We start from the raw sequence: 22,212 nt of genomic DNA on the forward strand, positions 1-22,212 counted from the left end.
ACTCTGGAAAATATGTATGTTCCCATCTTCAGGGGTAACAATCCTTAAGTGATTTAAATGTTGTCTCAACTGTCTCAACAGAAGTCATCCTTATCTACCTAGAGAGTACATATTTTTTACATTAGTTCTAACTTAAGTTGCAACAGAGTTATGTTCTGAACTGCCATAACCTGCGTGTGAGGCAGGTGAAGTTGTGTGTGGGACTGGAGACTGTTGTAGATGCAGGGTCAGTCACAACAGCACGTTCCTTTGTGTTTGTGTTTTACTTAGAAATACTGTTATCCCAGGTTTGAGGTGTGGTGCTCTACTAGCTCACATGCCTGTTTTGATAGGAATTTGTTTTTTGCCCTACTTTTTACAAAGTTCTCTTTGTAAACTGACACGTGGTGTGTGGCAAATAGTTTTCTTAGTGCTTCTGTCCACTGTCAGGGGAAGGAGGAGATCCTTCTGGTTTTGTACTGGTTTTGTAACTTTTATTTCTTTACTTTTTGGTAGACATCCACCAGAGACGCTCTGAATAACAAAAGTATCAAGCCATTGTTGAATGCATTTAACCAGATTCCTGGGAGGTAAGTAAATTCCGTTTGATTTTAAAAGGTGCCTATTCAGATAATTTTTAGTAATCTTGTCCCTAATAGTTGTTATTAACTGACACGGAATGTTTGCATTTGCAGTGAAAATGAAAAGAAGTGTACCTTGGATCAAGCTTTTAGAGTTATTGTAGAAGAAGACATAGTAAGTACCTTAAACTGCTACAGCTTATCTCTTGTTAAAGCTCAAATTTCTACTTGCAAGTTAATGTATTAATTTAACAGTACTTACTTTAGTATAGGGAAATAGTTTTTTTCTGAAAACATTAATTATGTAAAAGTTATCTAATTAAGATTGGATATAGCTGATTAAAGGAGATTGGTAGGTAGGACAGAATGGCAGTATTTTACAGATACCACACTACAGCAGGAGGTGTTGACTTCGCCTTTCCCAGCAGTTCTTTGTAATGCTTATGAAAGTCTGCTGTGTCTTAAAGTTCTAATTCATAAATATGCGTTATTCTACAAGTATACTTGTAAGAGTGGGGTGGAGTGAGTTATCTGTTACTAGCATGTAACAAAGCTGCCTGTCAGCTGAAAAGAATGATGAAAGGAGTTAAAGAATGTTTTTGTTGGTATTACTTGAATGAAGGCTGAATGTGAGATATTAATTTTCAGAGGTAACTAACTCTCTCTACACAATAGGTATTGTAGGGTCTTTAATGGCCATAAGTGGTCAAGAAATGTTACTCACTTGATAGAAACTTTATATAGTTAATTGACAGGTCTGATTTAATAGATTGTTTGAAATTTTGTGGAGTTAAATGTCAATATTTGTTTTAAATATGCCTACTTAGAAACAAGAATTTTAGTTGTGTTAAATGTATTTAGGTCGGAATAGAGAAGTTTAACACTGTTCTTTCTGTGTAGATAAACAAAGCTCCATGTGAAAATCTCCTGACAATTATTTCTCTTGCTATTAATGGAGTCACAGAAGGTGAGCATCTTTCTCTCAAATCTGTTGGCAGTATTAGGGGCCATTTAGGGAAATTTAATAATGTTGATTTTTATGAGTCCTCTACAGCAGTTAGCTTTGATAATATATAGTCTCTAGTGGTTATTAAGTCTGTTTCACAAGAAGAGTGAAGTATGATTAAATTCAGTTATATGTACGATTCTGTGGTGAAGCATTTTTTTTGTTAATGGAGGAAGATGCATGGTTTTGGTTGCAAATAATCAGCATTTTCTATCTTTGTCCACCCCAGTAAAATGCTTAGAAGTCTCCTATCATAATTTCAGAGATGAGACCACTGAGGCAGAGAGGTTAAATGATCTGTAGGTTTCTCTGTCAGTTGCTTGCAAAGCCAGAAATGACTTCTGTTATTGTTATTCTGTGCTTGTCTCCCAGTAAAGACCTGTCAGTACACAGCTTTTTTTTGTATGCTTGCATCTGTTGCTCTGTCTTTTGTGTCAGAGATCATTGTGCTAATCTCTTCTGAAGAGGCTTTCGCATTCTTCCCTTTATTTGTTCATATTACACACCAAATAACTTGTTTGTTTTAGTAAGTATAGCTCAACTACGTATTTGTGTTATGAGCTGTAGAGTAACGAGTCCCATAATTATGAGCAACACGGACACTACCAACCTGCAGAGCGTGGGTAGACACGATTTGCAGCACTGCTTTAGCGGTGCTTTGCTTGAGGAAAAAACTCTCAGACTTCATGGGTGTGTGTAGTCTAACTGTGGATTTAGAAGTCTGAGAGAGTTCGCTTGCAGGCTGCATAGAGATAAAAGACTGTTTCAGACTTTGAAGTTTTTAAAACAGTTATTCTTCATTTGTTTTGCACGTTCAAAGGTCTTTTAAAGCTCATCTGCATATATGTATATATAGAAATAGCTTTAATGGAAGTCCATGCTTTAGGCCAAGCTTTTTGTCAGGATTTGTAGGAACTCAGGAGAACTTTTTTCTTCTCTTTCAGCACAATGTCCCTCAACTGCCATGCATCTTTATTGGATTTCAGTTCAAATTTGCTGAATAAAATATTCCCTGTTCCTCATAGGTATCTGCACTGCATCAACCCCTTTTGTGCTTCTGGGGGATGTTCTGGATTGCTTGCCTTTGGATCAGTGTGACAAAATTTTCACTTTTGTGGAGAAAAATGTTGCTACATGGAAATCGGTAGGTATTTTTCCAAAATGTGATATAGTTGTGACAAAGCTTCTGTCTACCTGAACCATTTTTACAAGCAGATTTTAACTGTCTTTTATCTGTTTGTGTGAAAATAGTAGCATTGAGCACATTTTGTTTTGAGGCTTAATAATCTCTGGGCAGCAGAGTTCAGAAAGTTAATAATAAAAGAAAGTGTAATTTTGATTGATGTTCTATTTCTAACTCCTTTTTTAGAGTATACAGTGTTTGTCACATTTAGAAACCAGAAATTTAACTTCCAGTGCACAATTTGTATGAGTAGCTTATCTCTTGACTTAATAATAAGCTTATTCCTCATTGCTGCAGGAGATTCCTCCATCTCCAATTTGCAGGGAAATAAGTCTTCTTGGTCACTTTCTGGTACAGGGCTATAGCAATGGTGAATATGTTGCCCTAAAATGTTTCTGCTCTTGAGGAACAATCGGTGTTTTGAGGCCTGTGTGAGTGTTTTACGCTCTTACTGTGCTGTGGTGCTGTAGCAGAAGAACTGCTGCGATAGGCTGCTGAGCTTCTTGTGCTGCAGGTGCTGTTGATTAAAGAGGGAATTCAGAGTCTCAGGCAGAAGTCCTAAGCTGCCTGCATTTTATTCCAAGATCATAAGAAATCTTGCATCTCGCTATCCTTGGTTTGCTCTTTGGCAGTACTGCTGGGACGACAAGTGTCAGCTACTCTATAGTTAACACCTGAAAAGCATTCTGGTTTCTATGTGTTTTCCTAAGCAGGATTATGTCCCACAGGCGTTCCTTCAGGTTGTTCTCTTTCAGATAACTGCCCCTCCCGATGCATTCACAAACTGTTCTTTATCGTTAATTCAAGTATACCTTTCAATTTCTTTCTACTGCTGCCAAATTACTAGTACTGTGAATGCTCTAAATCTTTTGTGTATTGCTCTTTGCATATGTATCTAAATAATGCATGGAAAATAAAGGCGATGAGCATAAAAAATTGGTGTGTTCCAGGAAGAAAAAGTGGCTGCTGCTCATACAGTTCATTGTCACGTGGTTTTTCTGTACAGAGGCTGGATTTAAATGGTGTGTTTTATGCTGTCTTGGAATTTGTGGGACTGCTTGTTTTATGTTGCCTTTTTGTGAAACCTGCCTCTTATTTAAGGAAAAACTCTAATTTATAGTTAACAGTAGCAACGACTCATACTCCTGGCTTGTGATTGAATTAAGTTCCAGTCAAGAAGGTTTTGTGTCCTCTTAATGATCTAAATACCTTTACTCTGTTTCAGAATACATTTTACTCTGCAGGGAAAAATTACTTGCTACGAATGTGCAATGGTGAGTTGGAGTTTTTCAGGGGGGTGGTGGAGAATTAAAGAACTCCCTATCTCACCAAATGAAAGTGACTCTAATAATTTGATTTACATTCAGATGTGTTCAATAAGTAATAAAGTTAAAAGGCAGATCACTCATCTTAGCAGATATTCATGAGTCTTGCTGATTAATAACATTCTGTGATTCTGTGATTAATGTAAAAGTCATTCTGACCTTAGGGAAATCTCTTCATCAGTGGAGGCTGTTACAGCAAAACATCTGAGAAAGATTTATTCCTCAGCAATGACAAGGCCCACATCAGAGGCTGTGTTGGAGTAGGATTGATTTGAACGTATTTTTTATTGCTGTTGAAGCTGTTAGGAGAATTGGTAGAATGCATTTGGATAAAATGTGTCTGATGTGAGGAAGTTACTAGCATTTAAATTTACAAGTCTTAGCTTCCTTTCATTAGCTATATAGGTCATGTAATTAGCAAGTCTTAAATTCTAGTCCATGAGAAATTAAAAGAGGGATAAATACTAATATTCTGTACTTTTTACAATACTCAGACCTCCTAAGAAGATTATCTAAGTCACAAAACACAGTCTTCTGTGGAAGAATTCAGCTGTTCTTGGCTAGGTTATTTCCACTCTCAGAAAAATCAGGTGAGATTTTTTTATATTTCATCACACTTAACATCTAACAATCTAAATATGCTGAATCTTTTAAGTTTGGTGGTTGCAGACCAAATTCAGTTGGAGAAAGTCACTTTGCAGTTCTATCCTAGTTCTTGTCTCTACCCTTGATGTTGTAAGTGGCTTTCATTTGTTGTGGTTTCAAACACAAGTTTTGAATGCTGTTTCTGAGAATTTAGTATCAGCGTCTCATAGACAACTAACTGAACGAACAGACTTAACGAACTTCACAACTTCTAAGACTGACCCTTTGTTTTTCACAGGACTTAACTTGCAGAGCCAGTTTAACCTGGAAAATGTCACTGTTTTCAATACCAATGAACATGAGAGCACGCTAGGACAGAAGGTGAAAATGTCATTTTTCACTCATTCTGCAGGAAATGCACAGAAATGCGCTACTGTGCATGATGTTCAGAACTGTATGTTTGTAATTTGGTTATCCCTCTTCCGGATCAAGATGCTGATTCTAGAAATATGCATGCTACCTAGTACATTAAACTGTGCTCACTTTGAGGGGGAAAAAAAATTGATTTGATTGTGAGGGATGAGCACTGTCACTTAACTGCACTAAGTTTTCCCCACAGTGTATGGAGGTTAGTGCTGTCCCTGCAGCTTTTTTCAAGGGAAGTCAGGCTACCATTGGAAAGCATAATAAGGTGTTAAAACAGGAATTTTTTTTGCGTTTTACTGGAATAACGCTTTAGAGATCTTTTGAATTACCAGCTTAAACTTTCTGATCTAAAATATAATAGAGTGTTTAAAACAAAGAACACCATGAAAGCTGTGTGTAAATTGTAGTGGCATTTGTATAAGTTCTAAATTATTTTTTCATGTTAGCACACCGAGGAGAGAGAAGAAGGAATGGATGTAGAAGAAGGTGAAATGGGAGATGATGAAGCACCAACAAGTTGGTGAGCTTATAGCAATTCTAAAAGTTGAAACAAAATTTTATAAAGTCAATGGGAAGAGCTGTTTGGGAAATACCCTTAAATGTTGTACTCAGAATTCTACTTATGTCCTGTCCTCTCAAGATTAGATACATCCTAGCAGTGTCTTAATCTGTTTAAGTGGAGATGCCTGGAAGAGGAAAGAAAATCTACAGATTTGAAAAAGATGCATACTCTAGCTAAGCACCACTGTTGTTCTCCCTTTTTCACAATTTTCCCAATTATATTGACAATCCTTGTTCTGGTGAGATGTATTCAGGGGTTCTGAATACTTGCTGTATATGCTTTTAGGAGAAAAAGCTGTGTTCCTCTTCATTCTCCAGATAGTAAGAAATAGGGTTCTTAGGAGTTTTACACTATTTTTGCCTTTATGGTGAGAAAGTAACAGTAGACCAGAGGGAAAACTCTTTTAGGGACAAAATATGAATTACAGATTTATCTGGAAATTCTATTGGCTATTGAATTACTGTTTTACTTACAAAATTAATTTTGGGGATTGCACATTCCTGAGTAGACTTGATTTTAATATGGCACTTTCAATATGGATTTTTGTAACCATTTGAATTTTTTTTTCCCCAGTTCCATTCCAATAGATTATAACCTGTACAGAAAATTCTGGTCACTTCAAGATTATTTTAGAAATCCTGTGCAGTGCTATGAGAAGGTCTCATGGAAAACTTTTCTTAAGGTAATCTAAGTTCATGCTTTCAACCGTTCAGCCTGAGTAAAAATAGCCATTTATACGAGTAGAAGAGTGGCTGCATACGCATGCAACAGTTCAGCTCATAATATAATTGAAAAATAATAGTGCACGAGGGAATGCGTTTTGCTGTTTTCTAAAGTCAGTCTTTGACAGTAAACAGTATATTAAGATACATAGTAAATCCACTAATAAAACTTGTGTAAGTCACTAACAGAAAGACTTTGTATGTTGAAACAATGTCAAAAGTACCTTATTTGTGATTCATCAGCTGAAAAAAGCAGAGCTTCTGCGTGGTTTTTTTTTCCCCAGGAAGAAAAATAGTTTTGCCTAGTCCTAGATCTTACTTTTGAATAGTCATATTGATCCTGATGGGATCCTAAAGATAATAGGTTTCTAAAGAAACAAGGCTCTCTTAGAAGTAATGACTTGAATGTCCCCTTTAACCAGATGTTTCAGTTTTGCTACAGTATGAACGCTGAGGATGATTTATTGCTAAGCTACTGTTTCTTCACAGTTTGCCACTCAGTGTTTATTTAACAGCAAGAAGTGTGGTTTGGTTTGGTTTTTTTTTGATCTTCATTCTGTGTATTCTGGTAGTAAGAGGTAACATCTGCTCTGACATTCTAATATAAATCTAGTTGATGACGTGTACATTCTCAGCTTTCCAGAAATACTCACAAAAAACCCCATATGTGGTTCAGAGAAACTGAATAAGGCCAGGCTTAAGTTTTTCAGACAAAATTGCAGCTTTAAGGCTCTGAATTGATTTTAAGAGCAGCTGTGCAAATTTAACTCACTTGTGTACCTTTCTTTCTGTGAACAACTTAAGTTTGAATATAGCACTATCATAACTTTTTCCTTTATAACATCTAAACAACAAAGCAATTGTGCACTGTTCACAACCCATTGTTTTTCCTCCTAGCATATTTTAAGTGCTCTAGATTATTAGATGTTCTGAAATGATAAATAACACTTTCACAGTCATTTGGGTTGTTTAGAGAGCCCCTCTGTATTGTTGGCAAATAGGTCTTGTTTTGACCAGCGGTTAGCAAGTTTAAAAATTATTTTACTTGCTTGGCACTAAGTCCAGTGTAATTCTGTAATTAACCACAAAGTTTTTGTATAATTTTCATGTGGTAAATAACTCTTGTTTTATAGTACTCAGAAGAAGTTTTGGCTGTTTTCAAAAGTTACAAATTGGATGACACTCAAGCTTCCCGAAAAAAACTGGAAGAACTGAAAACAGGAGGAGAACATGTATATTTTGCAAAGTTCCTAACTAGTGAAAAGGTATGTGATGTCTTTTCTCAGAATCATAGACTAGTTGAGGTTGGAAGGAACCTGTGTAGTTCAACCTCCCTTCTCAAAGTTCCCAGCTAGAGCAGGTTGATCAGCGCTGTGTCCAGTTGGGTTTGAATGTCTCCACAGATAGAGATGCCACAGCTTCTCTGGGTATCCTGTTACGTTGTTCTATCACTTTATATAAGCAGATTTATTCTATTTTTTCTTTCTTTGTGGATTCCTTTTGTTAGGTGATGATTCTGGGACTTCTGTTTCTGGAATGAGTCTGCAATAAAGCTGACTTTTATTTATTGAATTTGATTTGTATTGTTACATTTAGAAAAGGAAGTTAAAATAGAGTATTTAAGATCTATTGCTTTTTTATTGCCTTTATAATTACATTTTTGAAACTTTGATGTGCTGGCTATATTTTCTGGCTCAAAATGGTCCTGTTTAAAATTACTTTGCAAAAGATTTTCAGAGTTTAAAATTCTCTTAATATTAAGTCAAAAATACAATGTTCTATTGAATTTAATCTTAAAATTATTGTCTTCATTTTGGAATAATATGTAACTTTAACTTTTAAATACATACATTAGTAGATGACAGAAAGCAAGTCTCAGTGCAGCATGAGTTTTCTCTTTCTGGGATTGAAGAGCAGGTAAATTGACCATTTTAAAATAATGTAGTAGAGAAGGTACAGAACTGGTTGCTTAATTAACACACAGCAGTCAAAGCCCTTTTTCTTTAAAGAATCCTCAGATGTTCCCTTTGTATGATCTGTCGTGCTGTGCAGCACATAGAGTAGAAACCAAGCAGTGTATCACTGTGCAAGTGTTGATGAGAGTGAACTCTTCTGAAGAGCCGAATCCTTATCTTGCAGCCAGTAGTTCATAGGAAAAGGGAGCAAGCAGTCGTTCAGGTACCGAAATATTTGAGTATTTGTTTTTACAAATTCTTGTTCACTTCAAAGTGAATGTTGTTATATCCAGAAAGTATAAAATTAGTTAAACATCTAGGAATACTTTTACAAGCAATTCCTTGTGTTTTTAATAAATTGATTTAATGAGAAATTTTGATACTTCCCTAAGTTGTGCTAGATCACAGTTTACCAATCTTAGTATCTTGTAAAGTGCTGTCCTTAAAGGATAGGTGATACTGAATAGACGTTCTGTAATGACTTACCATCAGCTTGTTGCAAAAACAGTCTCAATGGAGTTTATCTGAAAACATTTGTTGGATTTTTTTTAACTTATGCGTGTTTAGTGTCTTGAAAATATATATGTAATTTTGTTTTTGTTGTTTTTGTTTAGCTGATGGATTTACAACTGAGTGACAGTAACTTCCGCCGTCACATCTTGTTGCAGTACCTAATACTATTTCAGTATCTGAAGGGACAGGTTAAATTTAAAAGGTAATGTGGAAGCATTTTGTGTTTTGGGGATGGGGAGCTAAGAACTTTGAGATGAACCAAAATATTTTAAAAGAGCTTATGTCTACTCATTATAAAGTTCTTGTGGAACTTACAGAGCCTTGGCTTGGTGAATGCAAGATGTGGCTGAAGACATTTTATAGCAGGAGAGGGGGAGGTCTCATTCTTGCCTTCCTCTGCTTCTCTCTGTGTGATTCTCTGCCCTCCCTTACAGTGGCTCTAGTGTTCATTAAACTTAGTCAAATTTGTGCAATTTACTAAAACAGCAAAAAACCCAATCTGCTCATCTCTGCAAAGCTATTTTTGTGCCAAATTGGTGAGTTGACAGGAGTCTCAGAGAAGCAGAGGCTACTAAAGCTTGCTTAAGGTGAGTGCCAGTCATGAGGAGGAAGGAGCCTCTGGGAGCAGCAAGTTGTTAGACCAACGCAAGCCACTTGTATGTGGCATCATTTTGAATCTATATTGACTCTGTGATGTGGCTTCAGTTGCTTATTTGTTTTTTCCTGGTATGCTACAGAATACTGTCTAAAATAGCAAGAAATAACAACGGTTATTATTGCTTTTATAAATTAATAGGATAGAACAAAACCCTATGTTTTCTTACTCTGCACTATGATGTTATGCTGAAGAAGCCCTGCCTCTCTGTTAATTTCCTGTGCCCTTGACTGCATGTGCACATAATGATTAATGTCTTTCCCGCGCAATATATTGCTTTTTATAAACAGATATCAAAGAACTTTGCAAACTAGATCATGATTGTTATCCTCATTCTATAGATTATTTACCAAAGTAATGCGGTGACAGAGAAGGATGGAATTAATGTCTTGTGAATTGCAGTTAAGTCCTGTAGAGGGGATAGTAAGTCATTTCAATGACAGTTCATTAAAATGTTATTTAAAAGCACTCATCAGTCATCAAGGATGGTGTGACATACAAATGGTGTAGTATAGCACTTGGTGCAGTTGTTGTAAAATAATACTGGTTATTCCATTCCTTAAAAAAGGTGAGCTTTTTTATATCCTATTAACTAGGGAGAAGCTAGTTCTGAAAGTCTTCTTGTGTTATTGACTTAGACATAGTCATGTTGATATTTGCTATTTAAGGTACCTAGTGCTTCATAAAAAGCTGCTTTGTGTTATATTGCTTTTGAACACTGTAAATGAAATGTTAATAGTTATGCTTCCAATGGGTGGTTCTTGAGGCAGTGAAAAACAAAAATAAGATTCTCATCTGATTTTTTTTAATGTGATTTTAAAAGTTCTGGTCTCTGCTTGGGAATGAAGTGAGACATGTTATATTTGTTTCTATGTTCTTTTATTTTCACTTCTACTTACTGATTTCATTATAATTCTAGATATACCAAGCAACTTGTTTAATGACATCAGGTTATGCTATATATAATTCATGTTATGAGGTATTCAAGATCTGTCTTCTGTATACAGCTGGTAGATTGTTTCTTTTACTATGATTTGTCTACAGGAGTGCTTTAGCTGGGGTTAGGAGAGGGGGTTTTTTTTGCAGTAAGTCTTTTCATTGTGCTTACTTGCTGTCCAGTGCTTGATGTCCAACATCAAGGTGTGATTTTGAATCATGCAAATAGACTTCCTATTGGATGAAGCTAAACCTGAAAGCATATTCTACTAGCACATCTAATTAACTCCACAAACTAGTAAGTGACCTGTCCATGGGACCAGACCAGAGTACATTCAAAATCCTTTCTTCAGATCCCCTCTAGCACCCCTCAGAAAGTACGTAATGTAAATTATGTGTCCTCAGCACTATTTTGATGTGTAGTAAACTCTTCAAATTAAAAAAAAAAAAGTGAGCTGATTTAATTACACTTTTTTAATTGTTTCTTTGGTTTTGGTGTTTTTTTTTTCAATTCCAGTTCAAACTATGTTCTAACAGATGAACAGTCTCTTTGGATTGAAGATACTACAAAAGCGGTTTACCAGGTTGGTACAGTAGATACTTCTATAAAAATTACATGGAAAAATATTTATAGTGTAATGTTGTATCAGACACCATTTTCTTTGTTTTTTCCCAACTACATATTCTGCTAGAAACATAATGCAAAAAGTTGTGTGTTTTTTTTTTCTCCCTCCCTATCACAGCTTCTTTCAGAAAATCCTCCAGATGGGGAAAGATTTTCGAAAATGGTAGAGGTAGGTACTTTCGTGCCTGTCTGAACAAAGTCTGTTTAGAGTGTAAAAAAGCAGTATGGGTTTAAACTAGCTTTTGGAACACAGATGTAACATCTGAGGGAGCTTTTATCTCATCTCAGCAAACAAGGTCTTGTAGTGTCTTTTATGTTGTAGTCACGTTTTTCCTGTATTTTTGTTAATGTGCTTTTCTTCCTTCTGAGGAGAAATGGAAATGTGCATATATGTGCATGTGTACATATAGGAGACATCAGTTACTGGAAAAAAAAATTTAAAGTCTTTGCAGAGAGGAGTGCTGTGTAAAAAAAAAAAAATATTGTTTTCTTGCTTTCCTTTTTTCTTGCATCTATTTTCTTGTTTAGAGAAGGAGAAATAAAGCCTTTCCCACAGTTATTGGAGATACACTGTTTTTAAATAAACTAAACCACCTGCCTAAGCTTATACTGGTGACCTTCGAAATAGTGGCTGAAATACAAAGTAACAGAATTTTCCTTTTAATTGTAATAGCTCATTAAAAAACTGTGGCATTAACTCTGAAGGTGATTATGACCCTAATAATGTGCAATAATGTTTCTCCAGCATATATTAAATACTGAAGAAAACTGGAACTCATGGAAAAATGAGGGCTGCCCAAGCTTTGTGAAGGAAAGGTAAATATTATGAAGTAGAAGCTTGCTGCTGCTTGTTCAAAATGATGGTTCAACTTCAGAATATATCCCCACGGTATATATGAATGTTAATGATTCACGTAACTTTGAGATTTACATAATTGAATGTCCCTTCTGTGTGTGCAGAAGGCTCTTAGATTTCTGCCAAAAGTCTTGTGTCAGTGAAGAGGTGGTTATGCATGTGCAAGGTCTCAGGAAAGCATTCCTCACTGTGTCATAGCAGTGTTTTGTTCCCTTATTACCAAGAATCCAGTGTCTGAGGAGACTGGAGCAAGTTGTCTCCCCTCCTGCCTTCAGCAGACCCTAGGTCGAAGTTAGTGCCTGTCTTTTCCATGTGCTGCTTTGGATTTCCTCTAACAAAGCCTTTGGTGTTAGGGCTTTGATGGGGCAGCATACCTGGAGTTTTGTGTAACAGTTCTCCTTTTACATACCTTACTAAGTTTGCCACATGGTGGTGACTGATCACCTGAAAGGAAAATACGATTAGGTGGCTGTCACCATTGAAAGGTTTCCTGTGTAACTAGTTACTAACTAGTGGAAAAACTTGAACTTTGACTCCAGACGTCTACTTGACTATGCTGAGGTGGTGACCAAACATTCTTCTTCCATCCTTATACGTTCTACACACAGACCATAGCCTCTTTGTGGTAAGGAGCATTTGAGTCGTTATCTCTTTGCAGTTTTCTTTTTATGGAGAGATCAGGTGGAGCCACCTCTTCATGACTTCAGCTGTTTGCACAAAAGGGAGGGGGAGTCTGTGAGAAAAGAGAAATTGCTATTTTGGGACGGGGGGAAAAAAAGAAAATAATGAAATTTGACTTTCATAAATGTTCTGTCTCCTTCTTTAGATCTCAGCCAGAGTTTCAGCTTGGGTAGGTCTTGCCCTAAACTCAGTGGTCTGGGATCTCCATTCTCTGATCCCCTTAAATCAGGTGCACCTGGGGAAAGAAAACTTGCAGTCATAAAGCAGATGATCCCAGCAGCAGGGTAGATCATACTTAGTATGTGCTGCTGGCATAAATGTGTTTTGCTTCTTTTTCTGTATTGGGATTCTAATACAGCTGTACATTTGTGAGTGAACTAATTTTGGTGTGGGGCAAATTCTTATACTTTATCTTCTCTCTTCTCTTCCCCCCTCCCTTCTACTCCTTCTGAATACTTCCATTATGATTTAACTAGGCACCGTCTTAAGTGTAATGGCTTCTAAATATTCTCTAAAGATCCTAATTCTTCTAAATATTGGCTCTGAAATGTTTGTTTTAATATTACTGGTTTGATACTAAAGAGCATCTTTTTTTCTTTAGACCTCCTGATTCTAAGCCAATGAGGCCTACGAGAAAGAGGCCAGCTCCAGAGGACTTCTTAGGGAAAGGACCAAACAAAAAAATCCTTATGGGGAAGTATGTTGGAATTTTTTTTTTTTAATTATTACAGGGTTTCTGGGGTTTGGTTGGTTAGTTGGTTTTTGGGGTTTTGTTGTGGTTTGTTGGGTTTTTTCGCCGCTGTTTTTTTCTAGTCAGTTATTTTCAAACTTCCTCACTTCGGAACTTCCATCGAAAAAACAGCCTAAGGATATGTCAGTTCATTTAAAACTTGGAGTAGGCTTCCTTTCCTTGTTGTCTCCTGTAGATCCCTTTTAAATAAAAGTCTGTAAATTACTGGCTGAAAATAAGTGGTTTGTACTTGTATCAGTTTTTATATTTTTGTCTTCTGCGTGAGTTTTAAAATAACACCCATTGGTATTTTATCCCTGGGGAAAAGAATTCTTCTTGATATGTCCTCTCCAACAAAAGTGCCATATTTTCCATGATACTAAGTGCTGCATTTTTCCACTTCTTTTTTAGGAGAAGTGATAGTCTTTTCATTGTAACACTTCACCCGACCTAGTTGTGTAAATTTTGAGCTTGTCTTGAGCTTCAAGACCTTGTACTGAGTGTTTAGCAAAATGTTCCTTCTGAAAAAGAAAGTGATAAATTATTTCATTTGTCAAAACAAAATGGCCTGACCATACCTAGTTTGGAAAGAGAGAGTTCGTTACTGTTTCTGACCACAGATCAGCAAGAGATTATAACAGAAATTTAATACATAATTTTCCTAATTTGCAACATCAGATAAGATTTCTGTAACTTCTTGTAATTCCTAATACGTATGCATCACAAAGTTTGTATGGTATGCTTTATCATAAAGGCTCTGGGGGTGAGAACTTCTGTAGTGTTGTCTCGTGTGTCTGTCTTTGAATGATGGAACATGTAATGTGGACGAATGTGGAGTTCAATAAGTGTTTACGCTTCTCTTTTCAGTGAGGAACTGACCCGCCTTTGGAATTTGTGTCCTGATAACATGGAAGCTTGTAAATCTGAGAGCAGGTATGTAAAAAATAGTACATCATTGTCTAAAGCTCACTTTCAACACTCTAATTACACACAAAATTACAATTATTACAAAATTGGCATCAGGAATGATGATCTTATATGGTATGCCATTTCACTGTGTGCCTTGAGAGAAGTTGGAAGTATGAATCTTTGTCTTGAAGTCTTCTTACAGTTCACTAGTGCTTATGGTGTCAGTAATTTTCAGTGCTTAAAGTAAAATCTAAGCTAAAAAACAGATGGAAACTCCCATTTTGTAGAGCGTGATTGTATAATTAAGTACCTTATATAATAAAGGAAGATTGCCAAGTCGGACTCTAATGAAGTTAGCATGCTATTTGGCTATGATTTTCAAGCAGACGTATGCTTTGAACAATACTAGATAAGAGGAGAATGGCTGGCAGGCATTGTTTCAGTGCATACCGGATCTACTAGTGGTGCAGTTGTAGAAAAATACAATTATTGGTTATCCCTTCTGCTCACACAATTGTAGGAAATACTGAAAAGGTACTTTGCTGCATAACTTTCTATTTGTTAAAGATAGTGTAAACCCTTTTTGTGCAGACGTAGTACCTAGTATGAAAATTTGGAAAAGGAGTGGGACAGTTCCCAAAGAGAACTTTATGGCTCTAAAGGCTGAATGCCTGGGGAAGAGGTCCTACCTGTGCAGATGTCCTGAGTGGAGGAATTGCTTTTCCAGAAGTTGAGAGCTCTGCAAAGGAAGTGCCTTCCTGTCTTGTGAGAGTGGGATGTGCAGGAAGGCCTCTGACAGGATACTTGCGTTAACTAGGCCAAGGGCTAAAGGTGGAGTTGTGTTTGGAACCAAAGCTTTTGATTCCCTGTGCATGATGGTATTTGGGACGACTTATTAAAAAAAAAAAAAATAAAGGCAAAACTAAACAAATGAAGATAAACGAAGAAAGTGCATGTTTTGGTAAACAGTGAAGTGAAGATCGTGGGGGATCTAGATTCAGTTCCAAGTTTTATTATAGACTTTGTGGCTGAATGTGGTCAAGTGACTGTAACTTTCTGCTTTGGTTCCTCGTGTCTTCATTCAAACGGGGTAATACTTCCTTACCTGGTTTTTTTTTGGATAGCTGTTCTTGGGATAAAATCTGGCTTTTAAGTTTTTGCATAGTGCCAAATACAGCAGGATTCAGGTCATAGAATAGAATCATAGAGTCATAGAATGGTTTAGGTTGGAAAGGACCTTAAAGACCATCTAGTTCCAACCCCCCTGCCATGGGCAGGGACACCTTCCACTAGACCAGGTTGCTCAAAGCCTCATCTAGCCTGGCCTTGAACATCTCTGTCCCTGGAGGTGTATCAGATGGGTTTGCAAGATGCTGGCTTTGGTTCCAGTAGTCAGTGATATTACTATGCTTGAACATGCATGGGGCAGTCCTTTCCTAGGGAAAACATGTTTTTCAAAACAAAACTGAAGTGAATTTATAGACCAGTGTGCTTCCCCCACACCTCCCTGACTGATCACTAGGTTCCTGTGTAGAAGCAGATGTCTATGTCAAACATTAGGTCGGAGAAATTCAGATCCTTATGAGCTTGCTTTGCACCACTGATAATCTTGGCTCACAGTAACCTACAGCTCTTAGTAATCTGTATTTCTTGCTTGTAGTCTTCAAAGCAGAAAATTGTCCTGATCATCATGAATATTATTTCTGTTGTTTTTTTAGGTCATGGTTCCTTATGTGGTTTGAATATCTGTCCTGGTTTTGGCTGGGATGGAGTTAAGTTTCTTCACAGTAGCTAGTAAGAGGCTCTTCTTGGAATTGTGCTGAGGAGAAGGCTGATACCATACTGATGTTTATAGTTGTTGCCAGGACAGTCAGTGACTTTTCAGCTTCTCTGTGCCAGTGTCTGCAGGTGCAGGAGATGCTGGGAGGGAGCACAGACCAAATCACGAGCCCAGAATTTGATCTTAGGTTTAGGATTGAGACACAAATTGGCCAGTTGTATATCCCGTATCATGAATGTTATGGCCGTTATATAGAGGAAGGTCTGTCCTGAAGTGCACGCTGTCTCTGGTTTGTCCCTCTCTTGGGGTCTCTTGTTCTCTCTTTCAGCTCTTGGTCTCTTGGATGCTCTGGCTCTTTTCTGGGATTGTAGTTTCAGGACTCTCCCTGCTATTGGATTTTTATCCAGGAACAGGCTGAGCCTTGGTCATTGGATTGTGAGCAGTTTACTGTCAATTACTCATTTGTAAATTTGCATATATTATTATTATTCTTTTTCAATTTTATTGTATGGTTATTAAATTGTTCTCCACGAGTCTCTTTTCCCTTTACCCCTTTAATTCTCTCCCCCATCCCCCAGAGGGGGGAGGGTGAGCGAGTGCAAGTGGCTGTGTGGTGTTTTGCTGCCAGCCAGGGTTTAAAACCACAACAATATCTTACAGAAGCAATTGCTAGCTGTTTTAAGAACAGAAACATCAGTCACCTTTTTAATATGTCCTGTATGAACCACAAATCTTGTCCTTTAAATCACAGAAGAGCTGAGGTTGGAAGGGACTTCTAGAGATCACCTAGTCTACCCCCTTGCTTAAGGCAGGGTCAACTAGAACAAGTTGCCTAGGACCTTCTCTGGTTGGGTTTTGAATGTCTCTCCAAGAGTGGAAGCACCACAGCCTTTCTGGGCAACCTGTTCCGGTGTTAGATCACCCTCACAGGAAAGTTGGGGGTTTTTTTTCTGATGCTTAACTGGAATTTCCTGTATTTCAATTTGTGCCAGCTGCTGCTTGTACTTTCATTGAGTAGGATCAAGTCTGGCTCTTTCTCCTTTACTGTCTGTCAGGTATTTACTGACCCTGAGCCCTTTCTTCTACAGGGTAAACAGTCCTAGCTCCCTTGGCCTTTCTTTGAATGTCAGATGCTCCTGTCCATGCACAGCCTTTTGCATGGACCTGTGTCTCTTGTGCTGCCCAGAACTGACCCAGCATTCCCAATGTGTTTTGCCAGTTCTGAACAGAAGGAGGATCATTTCCCTTGACCTGTTGGCAACTCTCTTCCTAATGCAGCCCAGGATGCCACTGGCCTTCTTTGCCAGAAGGGTGCATTGCTGGCTCATATTCATGGTGTTGTCCACCGAGACCTTTTCTGCAAAGCTGCTCTCCAGCCAGTCAGTCCTCAGCCTGTGCTGGTGCCTGGAGTTGTTCCTCCCCAGAGGCAGGACTTGGCATTTCCCTTTCGTGAACTCCATGAGGTTCTTGTCAGCCCGTTCCTCCAGTCTGTTGAGGTCCTTCTGGTCTGTCAACCACTCCTCCCAGTTTTATGTTGTCTGCAATCTTGCAGCAGGTGCACTCTATCCCATTGTCAGTAGGTCAGTAATGAAGGTGCTGAGTAGTACTGTCCCCAGTATCGAGCCCTGGCATATGCTAGTGACAGGCCTCCAGCTGGGCTTCCTGCTGCTAATCGCATCTCTGAGCCTGGGAGTTCAGATGCTTTTCAGTCCACTTTGGATAAATCAGTTTCTCCTGATGCCTGTAGACTTTGGACCTGTACTGAATGTACTTTAACTGAAGTGCCTTCAGCAGAAGGTACAGAGGTCACCATAGGGGGGTGAAATGAACATGTTTGAGCAGGTTGGGGAGCCACTAAGATGGGATCATTGAGTACATTATTAAGGTGCCTAATATTTTTCTGTCTCTAAAAGTAGTGATGGTAAATAAATTGGGGAGTAATAGTACTCTAGCTTTCTCTGGCAGCAGATGAAATTGAAATGGGGGGGGAGGGGGTAGAGAGGCCATGTTTTGTTTATCCTGTCCTGTCAAATTGCGCAAAGCTAACAACCATTTTAGACTCCCGAGCACTTGTGAGCTGTGTGAGTGGCAGCATGTTTCTAACGCAGCCAGTCAGTTGTTACTCGTATTTTTATGAAAGTCTCATTTCCAGAATTCTTGTCTTGCCTCCTGTAGATCCTTTTTCACCAAATGCTAGTGATAGATGTTTGTGTCACCTTTTGGTATAGCAGAAGGCTTAAATACATATAATAGGCAGTGCTAGGTACTACTGCTATGCTTCAGTGTTTGTAGAATCAGAATAGTTTGGTTTGGAAGGGACCTTTAAAAATCGTCTAGTTTCATCCCCCCTGCCATGGGCAGGGACACCTCCCACTAGACCAGGTTGCTCAAATAATAATGCAGCAAATAATTTTACAACAATATGTATCAAACAGAATCTCTGCTTAGTTGCAATTGTTAAATTTGAGTGTGGTGGGTTTGGGGATTTTTTTCTTCAATGGATAAGCTAGAGATGTGTATGAAAGAACTAAAACCAGCTATTTTAGAGTAAATTGTTAAGCTCCTTATTTTATTTTTTAGGGAATATATGCCAACGTTGGAGGAATTTTTTGAGGAAGCTATTGAACAAGCCGATCCTGAAAACATGGTTGAAAATAAGTATAAGTATGTCAGTCTTTGTGTTTCACTTTATTTTTATCTTTTTCATGTTTGGATTGTTAATGAAAACAGACTGTCCTCTGCATTACTAATATCTGTGCAGGACGCCAGTAATGTACAAAAAAATTATAAGTTTGGACAGAGTTATATTACGTAGTAAGTGCCTCATATCTTTTTCTGTGCTTTTATAGATGCCAGGCTGTTACCAACCAAGCTTTTATTTTATTATAGGGCAGTGAACAATTCTAACTATGGCTGGAGAGCATTGAGACTTCTAGCACGTAGAAGTCCCCACTTCTTCCAGCCAACAAACCAACAATTCAAGAGTTTACCTGAATATCTAGAAAACATGGTAATCAAATTAGCCAAGGAGCTGCCTGTAAGTAATATTATGCTATAATAATAAATGCTGAATTGAGTTGACTTCCTGCTTGTCTCTCTGCAGTCCATTTGGTACGTGGTGAGGGAGAGGGGGCAAAAAAAACACGGGGGGGAAAAAGCTTGTAAAGTCAAAATTACATGTAAAAATGGTCTAGTTGATGAAGATCCCAGTAACACTAAACTGTGAATAACATTGACTAACCAGGTAACTGCTGAACTCAGCCTTGTCTTCTGGGAACAAATAGCTGTGGCAATCCCAAGTTTTTTTCCTGTGTTGATAGACAGGAATATATTTGTACCCAGCTACTTGAGTTCCGTGTTGCAGTGCAAACCACTCCTATTGAAGGTATAAGCTGGTGTTAGGGCTCATGAATACCAATAGCTGTGGTACTGGGATGGCAGTGAAGGGGGCAGGGTGTGCAGCTGAAGATACCGTGCTAAGTGGTACCAGAGCTCTTCTAGAAGCTCTTTGACTTTAAAAATATGTAAAGAAAAATAGACCTTGTGGAGCTGTAAATTTAAGGCACTGACCCTTTGCGTGTTCAACAGTACAAATCTGATGCACGGGAGGGGTCTTTCATGTCACTTTATACACAAGGATAAGAGAGACTAACAGTTGGGGAAGGGAGCATTTTCTAAACCTCTGAGTTAAAACAAAGCCCAGCAATTTCTTACAGAAACGAACACATGCTTCCATATTTGAGGTCTTTCTTGTCTGTAATGCGAAACTACTGAGGTGTAAAGGTTGGATTGTAATATTTGTCTTTTTTGTTTGTTCAGCCATTACAGTTAACTAGATGCTAATAGCAATTCTAGAAAGAATACTGGGGAAAGTGTTTCATATATTAAGGTATCACTTTATGCCATATTCCTGATGGTGCTACTGTCATGTACCAAATAATATGGAAAGAAAGAAAGAAGTAAAATAAGTAGATAAGGCCAGTGATTGAAAGGTAGGAAAAGATGCATTTTGTTCATCTTGGCTGATGAGTATCTAAATCAGAGAGTGAAAAGTTTGTTGTTTGTGTATTTGTTTGCCACCTTTAAGAAGTTTGAAAGTACAGAAAACTTTGAGGAATACCAGAGTGAGGAATAAAATTAGTGAAGAAGAAGAATTTTTAAAAAATGTTCATCAGTCATGGTCTCACTGAAAGTTTAGTTTTGTTTTTTCTTTTTTAAAGTGATAAAACTAGGTATGTAATTCTTAGTTGTTGCTGTGAAGAGGAAAGAATCCTGTGAACTCAGTGGATACTTTCATTAGGTTTTTTAGTTAATACTGTGTTTTATTAGAATGGTTGTTACTGGTGTTGTGGAGGCAGTGTTTTGGAGACTGGTGTTTTTTGAGTTGGAGGGGATGGTTAATTTTCATGTGGTATCATGCCAGGTTTTCCATTCTAACACACATTCCAGGGGCCATCAGACAGCTTTAAAATTTCGGTTTAAAGACAAAATTCATCCAGTGATGTTTAGTTCTCTCATTGTAGCCTCCTTCTGAAGAAATAAAAACAGGTGAAGATGAAGATGAGGAAGATAATGATGCTTTATTAAAGGAAAACAATGAAAGTAAGATTTGCATGTTCTCAGTCTCTTCAGTTTCTGTCTTGCTATGTATTGTAGAAGCTGTGTTTTAAGTTTCTGCTGAGGGTCACAAGTCCTGGTTACCCCAGTGCTTCTGACTTGAACCCGCATTTGTACCAGAAAGTGCGGCTTTTTCAGGACACAGGGTGCCAGTAGCAACCTCTCCATCTTGTGGCCTGCCCTGCTGAAAGCATCCAGCCTGTTGAAGTTGGATTAGCACTTTCATTAGGAGCCTCTTCCACCTTCTCTGCTGTGTGATGTATGTTTACAGCATTGGCAGCGTGTTTGTAGCTAAAATGTCAGTATTGCTGTGCAAAAACCTACCCCAGTGTTCTTCGCCCCGCTTTCCTGTTCTTTCTGCCTCCCTCTAACCCCTGCAGGGGTGGGTAGTTATGGGACTTTCAGAAATGGAAATATTCCAACTCTGAGATTTTTACTTCCTCTTCATTTAAAATATCTCAAAGGCAAAAGCTGCTCTGTGAGAAGAGCATCCTGACAGACGTCTCTTGTTCATTCCTCCCCATGAACCAGTCCGTCCATTTTTGTCTCTTGCCTGTAACCTTGGTATGCTGTGCTCCTGAGTGTCCTTCCCTGTCTCCTCTGCCTGGGAATCTGCCGCCTTCCATCCTCATTCACGCCTTCATCTCACAGCACCTTCTCCCCTGCGTGTTGTATCTCTGGATGCTGGCTCTTGGATCCGGCACGGGCAGATGGGATATTAAAGTTACTGTCCTGTTCTCACTATTCACAGTCCTGCTGCTAATGGGAAGATGAGGCTTTAGTAACTCAGTAAAAGGGAGGCTAACTTCTTTACCTGGGTTAACTCTGAGTAAAGTGACTAAAATCAGTCCAAAAGACAATTAAATGTTAAAGATCACTCTGTATTTTAATATTATAGTTGACTCATGTATTGATAGTTGCAGGCTGCCTGTCAAAATCCTTGTTTTCATTTGGAAGAGGCAGTTCTGATGTATTTAAGGCTTTAGCAGTTCTCTCTCAGTCAAACAGGAGATAACATAAACCCCAAGATTTTCTTTATCATGGGCCATAGGTTTTCACAACTGAAGGAAAGGCGTAAGTCAGTCTGTTAGTAAATAAACAGGGGATTTAAAATGGGGCAGATCAGGGAAGATTCATGTGCAGTATCTGGAGACATTCCCTGTATCTGACTGTGATTCTTTTTTTCCTCCCCACCCCCCAGGTCCAGAGGCACAACGGGACAAAGCCATGACAGGTGAACAAATTGAGTCATTTGCTAACAGGCTCGGGGAGCAGTGGAAGGCCTTGGCGCCCTACTTGGAAATGAAGGATGCTGATATACGGCAGATCGAGTCAGACAGTGAAGACGTGAAGATGAGAGCTAAGCAGCTGCTGGTTGCCTGGCAGGATCAGGAGGGTGCACATGCAACCCCTGAGAATCTGATTATGGCGCTGAACAAGGCTGGGTTAAGTGACCTTGCGGAAAGCCTAACCAATGACACCGAAAGCAGCAGCTAACTCACTTCAGGTGCTAAGTCGCTGTTTGGTTTTGGTGGTGGTTGTTGTCATTGTTAGTTGTGTCTGTTGTCATTTTTGTTAATTGTTCC

At 38.3% G+C, this 22,212-nt stretch overlaps 1 protein-coding gene across 1 annotated transcript; it reads left to right on the forward strand.

The window, feature by feature from the left end:
- Positions 1 to 495: 495 nt before the first annotated feature.
- THOC1 (THO complex 1) lies at positions 496 to 22,123 on the forward strand (the record flags this gene model as incomplete). Its single annotated transcript, XM_010082217.1, has 21 exons — positions 496 to 569; positions 675 to 735; positions 1,461 to 1,527; positions 2,592 to 2,710; positions 3,975 to 4,023; positions 4,569 to 4,664; positions 4,958 to 5,040; positions 5,532 to 5,605; positions 6,221 to 6,329; positions 7,503 to 7,634; positions 8,939 to 9,039; positions 10,946 to 11,012; positions 11,172 to 11,222; positions 11,799 to 11,869; positions 12,736 to 12,759; positions 13,192 to 13,287; positions 14,188 to 14,253; positions 18,590 to 18,673; positions 18,899 to 19,046; positions 20,533 to 20,611; positions 21,828 to 22,123. Coding segments are annotated over 21 exons (1,947 nt in total), but the record flags the coding sequence as incomplete, so codon positions are not given.
- Positions 22,124 to 22,212: the final 89 nt, after the last annotated feature.

This window comes from Pterocles gutturalis, unplaced genomic scaffold (assembly GCF_000699245.1).
Source record: "Pterocles gutturalis isolate BGI_N339 unplaced genomic scaffold, ASM69924v1 scaffold19124, whole genome shotgun sequence".
NCBI lineage: Eukaryota > Metazoa > Chordata > Aves > Pterocliformes > Pteroclidae > Pterocles > Pterocles gutturalis.